We start from the raw sequence: 13,509 nt of genomic DNA, 5'->3' as shown, positions 1-13,509 counted from the left end.
AAGGAAAATTCAAAATTCAAAGAACAACGTTCCAACAAGAAACACGATTGGCCGGTTCACCTGCTTGGTGGCCTTACGCGTTGGAGTGGCCAACGCCTTCTCTTTCTCTGTTCTTTTTATGCCTTCCTCTCTTTTTAACAAAATCTTTTTTCAAATTTGCCTTTCTAGTTTCTACCTGCTTTCTCTCGTTCCTGGCGAGACCAAAAGCTTTGCAAAAAGGTTCCATTATTTTTTGGGTTGAGATTCTGCAGATTCTCCCCTCTTCGCCTTTCGATTCAGTTGTATTTGAGCTAATACTCGCCGTAGATGCCGAATTGGGAACTCAGCAACTGTTGCCGGCACGACCAGGTCGTGTTCTTGGCCTGTGTTGGTGCCTTCACCGTTGTCATCCTTGCGGTACGCATTCCTTTCTTAATCTCACATTTCTTTCTTAGTCCTCACTAAGGAAAAGCGACTCAATTTAGGATTACTGCTGTAGTTTCTCCCGAACTTAAGTCGAATATATCCTCGATTGCTCAAATAGCGATTTAATTCAACTGGGGTCTATAATTATTCTTCCTCCAAGGTTTTATGAGATTTAGTTCGTAACTCTTGGTGAGTTTTCTATCAAACATTACAGTTTGATTTTGTTCCTTATTTTATAAATGCAACTATATGTTCTGAGTAAATTTACTTGAATGTTGGATGTAAATGGACCATAGGCTTTATTGTTGAAAACAACCTAAAATGGACATAACATAGGAAAAAATCCAGATTCTGCAAGTGTAATTTTAATGCTTGGCACGTATTAATTATGGACGCAATACATGTAGAGAGCAAAATGAATGTGAGATGTTGAAGAGTGAAGATACTATATTACTAACTTTTAGCTATTCATCTGTCCATAAATCCAAGATTTCCTTGTAGAAAGTTTTCTTAGAGAATCATAAGGCTAAAATAGGAACAAGATTGAAGATATATGTCATTGTAGTGCCTGTCTTATTTCTAAACTAGTCTTGTGCGAACTTGCTGCTATATGGATGGGATCAAAATTAGTCTACTGGGATGCGCTAATCAAAAGAAATAACAGGTGGTTGCCGAAGGTAAATAATATAGTACTGACAATGGTCCTTTTCTAAAGGAAGTCCTTAGTTTGATTATTATACACACATTTTTCTATATCACACCTAAGTAGCTTTTGGTCTATAGAGAAATATTCAGGCAATTTATATGTCACCCTCATCAGTTTGATCAAGTTGGTCTATCTGCAATTGGTCATCTAATGCAAATACTTTGTTCTGGTGGTTATAGCTATGGAGGACTGTGTTGCTTACACCTTTTAAGCTCATCACTGTGTTTCTGCATGAACTAAGTCATGCAATTGCTTGCAAGCTCACTTGTGGTCAGGTAATGTTGTCAATGTCCGAGCTTCTTGTTCCTTGGTGATACAACTATAAAGTTTGAATATTTTTCTTTTAAAATTATTTTTCAATTGTTTAGCTATATGACATCTGCGGCTTACATGTTTCCACTTGTGTTTAACCATGACATGAAATGAATATTATCATGTGAAAGTAGAAATGGGTTATAGATCATATATCATCAAGCATGTAGCTTCTGGAAACTAATTTGACGGGGAATATTGGGCTTCCAATGTCCATCTGATGATCTAATTTATTGTACTTCTGGTTCAACGTGCATTCAATAATTAACGCATTTCAGCAAGGTATGGACTAATGTGATTTAAGATGGAAAATGTAGTTCATTGGGTTGGCTACTTTTGAAGGATGAATCCATTGCTTCACTTGAATTCTCTGAGATAAAATATGTTGCAACCTGGTTCTTTTTTAAAGTACAGCTATTGCATTATATAACTCTTTCTCATAATGTGATCGTCCCATCACTTTGTTAACACGTTAGAAAAATTGAAACAACCATAGGCATTTAAATTATCGCTTTCAGTGATGCAGCAAGTTATAACTGATGGATTTTCTGGACCTGATATTTCATTTTCATGTTCATAGTATCTTACCTGCCCTTAAAAGCTTTTGAAGATCATCGTCCTTAAAAATCTTGTAACATATCATTTAAGAAATTGCATGTCTTATTCATATTAAGTAAACTCTCCCCTATCATAAATTTCTATTGCATTAATACTACATGTCTGCAACGAAGTGAACTTGTATTCTATATGATTACTAATATATTCAGCTACAGGTTAGAAGTCTACATTTTAGGAGGGCTGACAGGGTCACTAATGGCCTTATTCAGGCTTAGGAATTTTGGAAGTTTGATTCTGCTTAATGCTTCTTCATAGTTATTTCATTCTCTTCTGTTTGCTGAATCAGAATCAATTTGATGCCAACAGGTAGAGGGCATCAAGGTTCTTCCCAATGAGGGGGGGCTGACACAGACACGTGGTGGTATATACTGGGTGATTCTGCCTGCTGGATGTAATGCATTTCCCCTCTCAAATTCTTTTAATAACAATTAGTTCTTCCTGTGCTAAATGTCGCTCTCTGTATCTGTGATGTATATATAAATATATATATATATATGTATGTATGTATGTATATATGTAACATGGTAATAACAAACATTATGAAGTTAATTGAGAAGCAAGCACTTACCTAGACTTGTAATTGAGTTGAGTCGAGCTCATTTGAAAACTAACATGCTCAAACTTGTCTAATGCATGTATATATTAGTTAATTACTAAGCTGTTTCTGAGCTTAACGAGCTGTGCACTAATTTTCATGCTCAATTCATTTAATTAGATAACCTTACTTTGTTGTTTAAACTTGTTCATCTAACGTGTGAGCCAACCCAAATATAAGCTTGTTACAGGTCAAATTTAAGCAGGTTACAAATATCTCAACCAAATTAAATCCCTAATTTTAGAGTTAACATTTGAAAAATCAGGAAGTTTCCTGAAGTCATGTGTATTGGAAGCATATCGTGTACTATACCCAGACACTAGCCATTTTATCTCTGTGATTGAATTTCATAATAGCTTCTTCAAAGATGCACTCACAGTTTCTTTGATTGGTTTTGAACTAGATCTTGGTTCGTCATTTTGGGGAATGGTTTTCATACTTGCTTCGACAAATCTTCTCGCTGCGAGAATTGCTGCTGGTTGTTTTATTGTTGCTCTGGTTGTTGTGCTCTTCATTGCTAAGAATGTAAGGCAGTTATAGATGCAGATATGCAAATGTTTCCTTTCTAAATTTATTATCGTTGTGGGCTGACTTCCTTTGCTTTTGGTTGCCTTGCTACATACCCTTGCTACAAAAAAGTGGACACTCCGAGGACTCTGTATTGGTGGGTATTCCGTGATCACTGTCAACAGAGAACAAAAGGGAAAATAAATTCACATGATTTCTGATATTATTCTTGTTTACAATTAAATCGCAGGATTTATCATTTTTATCGCCATAATTTGGCTTCTGCAAGAGAAAACTACTGTTCGTATCCTTCGTTATGTCATTCTCTTTATTGGTATGTTCTTGTCCTCTGTGCTGTCAGTATGCTTCTGGTTATTTCAATATGCTTCTGGTTATTTCAATATGCTTCTGGTTGATAATGCATAATTGTATAATTTCCATGGAGAGAAGAGAAGAATGTAGCTTAACTATAATTTTGTTAATTTCAGGTGTGATGAACAGTTTGTTCTCAGTTTATGGTAATATTTCATTCACCTGTGCTATATATGATTTTATTGTCTTTGCAATTTTAAATAATTATCTGACATCACTTCTAATTTGTCTGGTATAGATATTTATGATGATTTAATATCTCGAAGAGTCAATTCCAGTGATGCCGAAAAATTTGCTGAACTTTGCCCCTGTTGTACTGGGTGCGGATGGGGGGTTATATGGTAAGCTTTCTAGAATGTAAAAAAATGCTAGAATGTCCAAGAAGAAGAGGACACACACACCCACATACACAAATGCAGGATCTATTATGCAAGTGAAGTAAAACATGTTTGTTATTCCTTCTAGTCCTTTTTATAAGGCCCTGTTAACTACTTTATTGAGATTAAGGATATTAGTTAAATTTTGGAAACTTTTACAATTTTCCAAAACTACCATTCGATTGGTATAACTCAGAGAATACAGGATGTAAAAATCATTATAAAAAGTTGAGCATTTTTGGGAATTAGTTATAAATCTTTCATTAAATTTTGTAAAGGATTTTGTATTAAGGACCAATGGGTAATGCCTCATAAATATGACTGGAAGGGGTATCAAATAAGTTCTTTTTTTATTTTGGGACTCTCAGCAATTATGATTGAACATTGAGGCAAAGTTATTGAGGTTTGTTAAATTCCAATTTAATTGTTTGCAAAAATTGGGTGAAAGTGCGTTAATGAAGTAAAGCGCAGTTAAAAAAAGAAAAGGGTATATCACTGTGAATAAACTGAATTTCCTGTAATAACAATTCGTTATCATTACTCTAAGTATCTGATGCATTTTATTTACAGGGGGATGATATCATTTGCATTTCTGTGTGCATCTTTGTACCTTGGACTAGTCATATTATCATGAGGTAAGTTTGCTGCTGCATAAACTTGCTTAGCATATTGCAGTTGTATAAATTCCTGTGAAGATGTTCAATTGAAAATGAAGAACTCCTACTCTGTTAGTCTTTTTTTCTTTCCTTATTAATTAGTACAAATATATTTGTGATTAGAGATAAATGCAGGCATAGAATCATATGCAGGTTAAAAAAATCTTTGGTAAAGAGATAGTTTAACTGATGATTTGTTATTATGGACTTTTCCGTAGCTGGGAGATTCAAAGAATGACTAATTCCTAGAGCATTCATTTTATGCTAAATATATAGAGCTGTAAAATCTGCTCAAATTGAAACATTTACAATCATGCAACAGTATATTTGGAGGGAGTGATATAAAAATTAAAAATGTGTAATGACAGCAGTGGACTGAAATCTGTGCTGTTGAAGAGGTCTTGATATCATACAAATTAGAATTCAATGCAATAAACAATAATAGGACTATAGGAGACGGTTCAAAAATTATTTTTCATACTTCATTATAATAAGAGCTGTTGTTGTCTGACCACTTCTAAAATTGTCTGGTTTCTGTATAAAAAAGCCTAAACACATGCATTGTTTTTTTTTTTTTTTGAGGGTAAAAAAGCACACGCATTGGTATTTCATCATAATTTAAAATATCCTGCACTTTTATGTTTCCAGGTTAAGAATATGGCTTGCAAACAGCTCTTGGTTTTGCAGAGTTTTACTGCTGTTTGTTTTGATGGTTTGTACACTGATTCTTGATAATACTACTTATTGTTTGTACCATATATGACAATTTCTGTACAGAATATGCATTCTTGTATTTGATTATTTGCACAGATTAAAATCTTTAGGAAAGAGAAAAATTGTCATTCAGTTTAGACATTTTCCAATCTTAAATTCGTATTCCCTTTTTTATATAATTATTTAGTATTTGATATTATCAAATTAGTTTCAAGTATTAAGTCGAATTGAAATAATTCTTCCAACATGATTCAACTCTTATTTCTGAATACTTGTTATATTGATAAATGACGTTAATACAAAACTATTTTTTTAATGCTTGGGAGTGGAATAATTTAAAACATGGGATCTTATCGTTTTCATTGTACATTTAACTAGACAATATATTCTTATTTTTCTGATAGTAAAATAAAAGGTGTTTTTGTAAACTTTGAAAAACTTAAATGATGTTTGGTTTCAGATACGAAATAATTTATACTTTATTGTTTTCGTTTTAATTTTGACATTTTTTTCATTAAAAAAAAAAGAGATTGCAAAATGAAAATTTTTAATTATAAATTGTAGAAGTTAATAATTAATATTAAATTGACAAGTGTCCTTATAAAGTTAACAACTCATTCTTAATAAAACATTGCATCATTGACAAATTTGAAACTAATACTGAACATAGTTATGGCTCATGAAACAAGCAGCCTATAAAAATTTACAATTTTATTACAATGAATTAGCAGCTGCCTTTCAGAAATTAACTTCTTAATTCTTATCAAAATATTAACTTCGCATCATAGATTAAAAAATTGAAGATTGTAAAAAAGTTGAAGAATATGTTAAAAAAAATATCAACTAAAATTGAAGGATGCAATGTCATTTTCGTTTTGAAGGCTATCCTCCATCCGCTCTTTTCTCTATTTCTTTTTGTTTTTGATAATCAATGGGGCAAAACGACCAAACTGTATTATTATCCTCCATCCCTTCTAATCAAATCAAATAGTTTTCTAATGGATATATACTATATAATAGGATAAAAAGACAAAAATATTCATAAAGTGATTAGTTAGGGGTACCCAGAAGCTTAGTGATAAAAAAGGTATAAATACACGTAGCGTTGTATGAATTGGTACAAAAGTAATTAAATTGTTAATTTTGCACTAACACTGTTAGTTTTTGGTGTTAAATGCTAACTGTGTATGTCACATGTCAATGTTTACTAACGTGGATTAAAAAGGGAGCAAAAATACTTACGAAATTGTTGACTAGGAGTATTCAGTAGCCTAAAGTGAAAAAAAATGCAAAAATACATATAACGTTATCAAAGTTGGTAGAAAAATAATTAATCTATTAAATTCCTTAAATGTTGATTGTTTAGCTAATATCTAAGTAGAAGTTGACTACTTTTTTTGCTAATGTGACCAAGAAATGTTCCTAAGCGAATTCCTACGGATGTTAATCAGTCAATTGTGTAAATATCATGTGGGAAAATGTCATTTTGATCGAATATCAAATTAAATCACCCGCTTCTTTGCAGCAATGACGAAAACCATTTAAAAATTTTGAACCTATCATGAATGAAATTGCTTAAAGTTGTGACAATGTTCTTAAGATAGGACGGCATAAGAGGTATGCTTAGTCTCGATATTTAATTGTGTATAACCTAACTCACTGTGTTGAATTTTAAGTTTTGCAGATAAGAAAAATGAGTGGAGAGGGAGGAAGGAAGGGGGTAGGATACGTGGCAATGAAAAGAAACCACATAATATGGATTTTGACAGATTGTCACTATTGCACCTACTAAAATAACATTATGAGTACTTATATGATGATTGATTAACCTCTATAAAAATTCACCTGAGAATATTTTGTCTGCATCAATAAAAAATGGTCAACTTTTGCTTAGATGTCAACTAAACGGTCAACATTTAAAGGATTTGATAGATTGATCACTTTTGCACCAACTCTAATAACATTATGTGTATTTTTATCCTTTTTGCCCACTTTAGGCTATTGAATGCTCCTAAGTAATGATTTCGTGAGTATTTTTGCCCCTTTTTTAGTCTACATCAGCAAAGACTGACACATGACATGTACAGTCAGCATTTAACATCGAAAACTAACGGCATTAGGGCAAAGTTAACGGTTTAGTCATTTTTGCATCCACTCATATAATGTTATAGGTATTTATGTCCTTTCATCACTTTAAACTATTAGGTGCCCCTGCCTGATCACTTTGTGAATATTTTTGCCTTTTTATTTTATATAATAAACATATACTTTAATTAGAGATTCAATCTTTTGTTTTAAGGAAAAACGATAATTAGTCCCCAAAAGGTTAAATTAATACTAGTTGGGTACTGGGCAAAATTTGCTAAACAATAAATTGCAAATAATTTGAATAATATTAGAAATATAGTTATAATTTGAGAGTTACATTTGAAGCTTAAATATCTTATTTACAAGTAAAATTCTTGAATTTGTAATTGTCTAAATCAATATTCTAAAAAAAATTAGGATCTAATTGTTATTAATTTATTCTTTTGAACTCTAATTGTTCTTCTTCCTCAAGTTAAGGAAAAATTCATTTATAATATTTTTAATGAAAATATTTATTATGTTTTGATGGGCGAACTTTTTAAGAAAATGCTACCCCATTTCAATCCTTAGAAGTTCAATGCCATTTTATTGGGGATGAGTTGGGGAATTATGTCAGCACCAGTAAATATATATCTATGCAAATGCCCATGACCCCCTTCAATTTAATTTAGTGCTTTTAAATAGAAATAAGTCAATGGAGGACTTCCTATATTACACAAAATCATACATTGCTCTGTTTGCTTTTCATATTTAGAGGTGGTGTAGTGAGGGTAAAAGAATTGCAATGCTCACTATGTTCTCGATTCTTGAGCTCAACTATTTAGCTGTGAAATAAACAGTAAAATACAACTAGAAATCTCCTCCATCCACATCCAATAAAAAAAAGTACAACTGAGAATAATTTTTTCCTTTTTATATAACTATATGGTACATGCTACATATAGGGGACTAAATTCAAGAGCTGTCAGCCTAACATCTGACAGTGATACGTGTGAAAAAAATTTCTTATAAGAACTCAATAACATTCTAGTCTAAACCGTTCATCTAGAAAGGTAGACAGCCATCTATTTGGGTTCAGGTAAACGCATCTCAATTGCAGAATTTTCAGGAATCAAAGATCCTAGTTGTCTAAGATAGTTGTCAAGATGAGAGCAATCTGATGTTTGCTCCTGCAAATCAGCATTATTCTGAATAACTTCTACATGCTCACTTGGTTCTGAAGTTTCTTTGACCTGGATATCTTCATAAAATGATTTAAGAGCATCATTTGTTGACAACAAATGAACAGATTCATACAACCCTTGTAATTTCTTTCTCTTATCATGCGCCTCAACTAATTTCTCTTTCACTTCTTCTGGAAGGTAAGCAAAAGCACTTCACAAGTTGCAAATAGCAAGCAGGAAAAGCAAAAAAAAAAAAAAGAAAAAAAAAAAAAAAGAGGAAATGTTAGAGAGCAAATAAGACTGTTAAAAATCTAAAGATGCTGCATAAACTCCTTTAGAGCATTTGCTTTCATAATACCTCGTAACACCTCTCACAAGTCCCCATCTATAACCAGCAAGTACTGATTCTTTAAAACCGATATTAAACCCCTCCTGTGAACAAGCTTCCTTCCCAGCCATGAGACCATCGCGATATCCAAGCTAAATTACATCAACAGAATAAAAAGTAACAGTAAATCATTTTATCAAGGTAAACATTCTAAAACTAAGGACTCTAAATTATTAACTTACTGTATGGAATTGGTCATGCCGCCTCCGCCATTCCCTGTCCAAATCTGATGATTTATCTAACTCATCATCAGAACCATCCCACAGAGACCCGTCTTCAAGGCTCAAATCATGGCCATCACAATCTGAACGCATAATATTCAAACAGATGTCTCAAGAAACAAGCCTGAAAAGCAATCAATGCTTTGTAATGCTGTAGCTGAGCAATAAAGTTATAGAGACTAGAATAAATATGATGTCACAGAAGACAAAAACATTTCAATTTCAAATTTTCCATAATAGTTGAATATTTGATAAACTAATGCCAGCACAGTTGTTGATCATCGTATTGAAAACCAGATATTCATTTAAATAATTTCATAGCTGCCACTTGTTATTATCAGTTAGTTCAATGCTAGATATAACCCTGAAAGCAGCTTTCAGTGGCTACATATATCTAGATTATAATGTTACAAGTCAACGCTGCTATTGGTTAAGAATATTTGGGAAATTTGATCACCATGTGGTACAGAGAAAGAAATTGGTGTTCAATACAAGGAAAACACGAAGCAATTATGAAATCATCTTGGAATTTCCTTCTTTCCCTAAATGAATTTGAATGATAGAGAAATAGTGAGCTTCAGTCTCATGTCTGTTCTAGCAATAACTGTATGTTATTCAAAATCACAAATCCAAGTTCGAGACTTCGAGTATTGTTAGGCCAACATGGAAGAAGCTCTACAAACATGGAATATCTTATGTCTTTAATTGATTCTGTTGTTTTCTGCAATCATGATATGAGATCTTGGAATCTTGACCCTTCTGACACATTTTCTTGCAACAATTATTTTCAGTTCCATACACATTCACCTACAGGGGAAAGCAGTTCTTGACAAGCCAAATTGAGAACCGAAGTCTCCTTCAAAGGTTGAATCCTTGTTTTGACATTGATACTCAATAGGATAAACAAAAATGACATGTTATAAGTTTGAAGGTCCCATATGGATCTTTTCCCTAGGATGGATGAACGTGGAGATATGAGTCAGAAACTTCAATGTCCAGCAGATAATTAGTTACCTTGGAAATAAATCTCTTTGGAGAATATTAGGTGTGTTCTACTACTTTGAATCAGTTTCTTCAAGTTCACTTTAAACAATTCAGTAATAAAAAGAATAACAAAACTGCAGCCGTGAGCAATTTACGGGACCCTGTAGTTTGTCTGTTAGAGAGGAATGCCCTTATTTCAAGGTCATGTTTTCTCCTTTAAATAAATATGTTAAGGGATATAATTATCTTTGTCGCTAGGCCTTGCTGATCAGCTCATGGTTTTTCAAAGAAATCTCCTTTTCTGATAACCAAAGAGATCATCGGTTCTTTATTAAGTAGCTTCATAAGCCTTCTGTCAAATTATTCAACTTTACGCCTTTTATTTTCTCATTCAAGGATTTATTATCCTTCACAGTTTGTACTTTCTTCTCTTTCAGATACAATTTTTTCACTGAAAAAGAAAAAAAAAAAACCACTACATTTGGCACTACCATATGCTGAATGTCTTGACTCTTGACACACAATTTGACCGTACTTTATGTATTATTAACAATGGTGGCAAAGGTATTTAATGTGTGCTCATCAATTTACAAAAAATATATGAAAAAAAGGGGCATAAACAGTTTACCTCCACAGCACATGTCCTAACCTAGTGGAAAAGAGATTACGATGAAGAGGGGAAGCCTGTTGGAGTTTCCCTGGCTTAAGTGCAGCAAGAGTTCAACTATGTAATAAAGTTAGAATGATAACAATGTTTGATCAATGCTTTCTTCATTAACAGACAATATCTTTCAGATATCTTTTAAATTATATGTACACATCGCAGAGAGTAAAAAGTATCTGTTTAAAATATTAAGTAACAGAAGCTCCATATAGACTCAACCAGACATAGTCTTACCATTTGAATTATTTTGTTGATCATTAGCACTAGGTGTTAGTTCCAATTTTGAAAGTTGCAGACTCTCCGAGTAAAGTTCTTCAGCAAATCCATTATCCATCTGCAGTGGAGTCAACCATAAAAAAAGAAAGCAGTCAGAGTAAAGTTCTTGAACAAAACAAGAGTTCATTGTCATGCAAGTTCTCAATACACATAAAAACAGTAAAACAAATCAAAGGAGGGGAGAAAAGATAAAAAAGGTGGGGCCATAGGCGGACCTATATTACACTCAGCTGAAATCTTTGAAATATGTATAGTTGATATAATACCTTTTTTAATTTTTGTTCCAGATACTTTGACACAACTCGAGCCAAGTCGTTTACAACTTACAAGATCATACATCACAAACACCTTGAGAATTTTCTATATCGATGATATAAGATAAAAGATTAATGAACAGAATGCCAATACACAACCAATCCAACATTGTAAAGCAACACAATCCAGATCACACAAGTCGTTAGTAATAAAAAAAATAAACTAGTATAATAGCCAATTACACACCATTCAAGAAAAAACTAGTGCCAAAAAAAAAAAGTTAAATTCAATCTGTAAATATTCACAAATTCAAAAGTGTCTATATTCAATCGATTACACGACCAGATTCAAAGCCAGATTAAAATGAAAAATTTTAAACAAAGCAAGAACAACCACGCAGGAAACAGATGACGCGGGGAACAAATTCAACTCTAGATTCAAAGCCAGAATAAACAAATCACTCACCGGACCGAGAACAACCACGCAGGGCTGAACACGGTGGACGGCGTTTGACAGACAGACTGTGGAGTGTGGAATACTTGTTTGTCGCCGAAGAGAAATGGATCCCTCCCGAGAGTGTTTTGTCGGCCCTCTTATTAATTCCAGGGGAATTTAGATTTTTACAAGGATTTTATCTAAAATTTGATTTGATTTTAGAGAGAAAAAATATATATTTAACTTTATATATATATATATATTTACATTACTAACTTAAAAATTCCAATTGAATTAAGATATGCCAATTGTTTATATATTATTTATTTTATAATAAAATTTTATTGTTAATATTATCAATAATTTAAAAAGTAAATAAAAATATATTAAATATGTAATATTAAATTATCTTTCCCATTTTTGAATATATTAAATGCACTTTTAAATTTTTTATTTTTTGCTCCTTCTCATTCTCTTTCTTATGCCTATTCCTTCAAAAATTTTCCAAATAATTAATACGAATCACAGCCATTTTTTTTTTTTTTTTAGTTGTTCACAGGAGTACCGTAGTAGTGTAGGCAACCCACTCGACGGGAACACGCAATTTTATACCTTGGTACTTGTTTTATATAGTATTTAAGGGGGAAAAATGTTTTAGATTTTTAATCTTCATTGGATGAGTATAACAATTTATAGACTAATATGAATTGTTGTCTGTATTTGAGTATAATTAGATTAATAAATCTAATACCCATGCTGATTATTTTGTCAAACTTACTCATAAGCTATATGTTAATTTTTGTATATTTAATCACCCTCCGCCTTTACGTAATAGATGATGAGAGTGTTCTTATATTAATTATGAAGCCACTTTTCTTTTTTTATCAACTTCAATGACAGCCAAATTGGGCTCAAACCAAGAAAAAACTCTCCAGACAATAGTTTACATTTAAGCTCAATTTTTGTACCCATACAACTCCCGGATTATCTCTGATTATCAATGATCGATGAATAATTATACAACACGTGCCCTTTCCTAGCGGAAATATGGCACTGTAATTGATTGTGAACCTAAACTTACCAGCATAACATAAGTAACCACCTGCATCTGGTAATCAAAATTTTTTGGACATTAAACGGAAAATTTGATAAAACGACTAAAGATAACCAACTCACTGAGTATTTGACTAACACGCTTAGGGTGCGTTTGGTTTTCCTCCGTTTCACGAGAAAGCAAAATTTTACTTTCAAAATGTTGAAAGTTGTTTGGGTAAAATATTTGGCAGAAAAGCACATCCTGAAAGTACATTCAAACAGTAGCTGAAAGTGAATTTCTGAAACGTAACTGTCTGAAGCTTTTGAAAAGTGGATTTGAAAAGTAGGATGTTATTTGACCATACTACCCTAAGTTTAATCTCTTATTTTTTATTTAAAAAATAGTTAATTCATTAAAAATATAATTATTATTTTAATAATAATAATTAGGTATCAATTTTTTTAGTATTATAAATTAAGTAATTAATCATGTTAATTTTTAACATTAATGTATAATAAAAATTACAAATCTTTATTACATCTTTTAAAATTACAAATTAAAAAATATAAATAATTAAAGATCAAATTTTTAGCATTATAGATCAAAATTTATGTTATTTATAATCTTTATTATATTTTTTAAATATTTTGAATATATTATATTTATATAATAAAAATTATAAATCATTATAAATCAATGTCCTTTTTGGTAATTGTACATTCAAAAGCACATTTCAC

At 31.9% G+C, this 13,509-nt stretch overlaps 2 protein-coding genes across 5 annotated transcripts; one reads left to right on the top strand and one right to left on the bottom strand.

The window, feature by feature from the left end:
* Window positions 1-5,399, top strand: LOC129292193 (uncharacterized). Its single transcript, XM_054929751.1, has 10 exons — window positions 1-396; window positions 1,291-1,386; window positions 2,348-2,432; window positions 3,040-3,161; window positions 3,276-3,300; window positions 3,394-3,477; window positions 3,632-3,661; window positions 3,754-3,856; window positions 4,463-4,527; window positions 5,197-5,399. The coding sequence occupies exons 1-9, from the start codon at window positions 307-309 to the stop codon at window positions 4,524-4,526; spliced, it is 699 nt and encodes a 232-aa protein (XP_054785726.1). The 5' UTR covers window positions 1-306; the 3' UTR covers window position 4,527; window positions 5,197-5,399.
* A 2,843-nt stretch (window positions 5,400-8,242) lies between these two features.
* Window positions 8,243-11,892, bottom strand: LOC129293311 (uncharacterized). Of its 4 annotated transcripts, none has more exons than XM_054931202.1 (5): window positions 11,767-11,892; window positions 11,005-11,104; window positions 9,084-9,205; window positions 8,872-8,993; window positions 8,243-8,724 (listed from the first exon to the last, which is right to left on the bottom strand). In XM_054931202.1, exons 2-5 carry the CDS (start codon window positions 11,102-11,104, stop codon window positions 8,415-8,417), a joined length of 654 nt encoding a protein of 217 aa, XP_054787177.1. In that variant the 5' UTR covers window positions 11,767-11,892; the 3' UTR covers window positions 8,243-8,414. The 4 variants fall into 4 exon arrangements, with proteins under 4 accessions (XP_054787177.1, XP_054787178.1, XP_054787179.1 ...); XM_054931203.1 differs by lacking the exon at window positions 11,767-11,892 and adding an exon at window positions 10,735-10,830 and having other exon boundaries at window positions 11,005-11,089; XM_054931204.1 differs by lacking the exon at window positions 11,767-11,892 and having other exon boundaries at window positions 9,084-9,246.
* Between the last annotated feature and the right edge of the window lie 1,617 nt (window positions 11,893-13,509).

Source organism: Prosopis cineraria, unplaced genomic scaffold, assembly GCF_029017545.1.
Source record: "Prosopis cineraria cultivar Desert tree isolate PC_DT_omini unplaced genomic scaffold, ASM2901754v1 PC14, whole genome shotgun sequence".
NCBI classification, from domain to species: Eukaryota; Viridiplantae; Streptophyta; class Magnoliopsida; order Fabales; family Fabaceae; genus Prosopis; species Prosopis cineraria.
The sequence above is the reverse complement of the archived record's forward strand: the minus strand, read 5'-3'. Positions and strand labels throughout refer to the sequence as shown.

Bases quoted from the DNA above. Each gene is read 5' to 3' on its own strand.
- LOC129292193 (XM_054929751.1), top strand. From the start codon at position 307: ATGCCGAATTGGGAACTCAGCAACTGTTGCCGGCACGACCAGGTCGTG. The intron at 2,433-3,039 runs GTAATGCATTTC...GTTTTGAACTAG, and splicing joins GGTGATTCTGCCTGCTGGAT to ATCTTGGTTCGTCATTTTGG. The intron at 3,478-3,631 runs GTATGTTCTTGT...TGTTAATTTCAG, and splicing joins TTATGTCATTCTCTTTATTG to GTGTGATGAACAGTTTGTTC.
- LOC129293311 (XM_054931202.1), bottom strand. From the start codon at position 11,104: ATGGATAATGGATTTGCTGAAGAACTTTACTCGGAGAGTCTGCAACTT. The intron at 8,994-9,083 runs GTAAGTTAATAA...GATGTAATTTAG, and splicing joins GGCATGACCAATTCCATACA to CTTGGATATCGCGATGGTCT. The intron at 8,725-8,871 runs GTATTATGAAAG...CAACTTGTGAAG, and splicing joins CTTGTGAGAGGTGTTACGAG to TGCTTTTGCTTACCTTCCAG.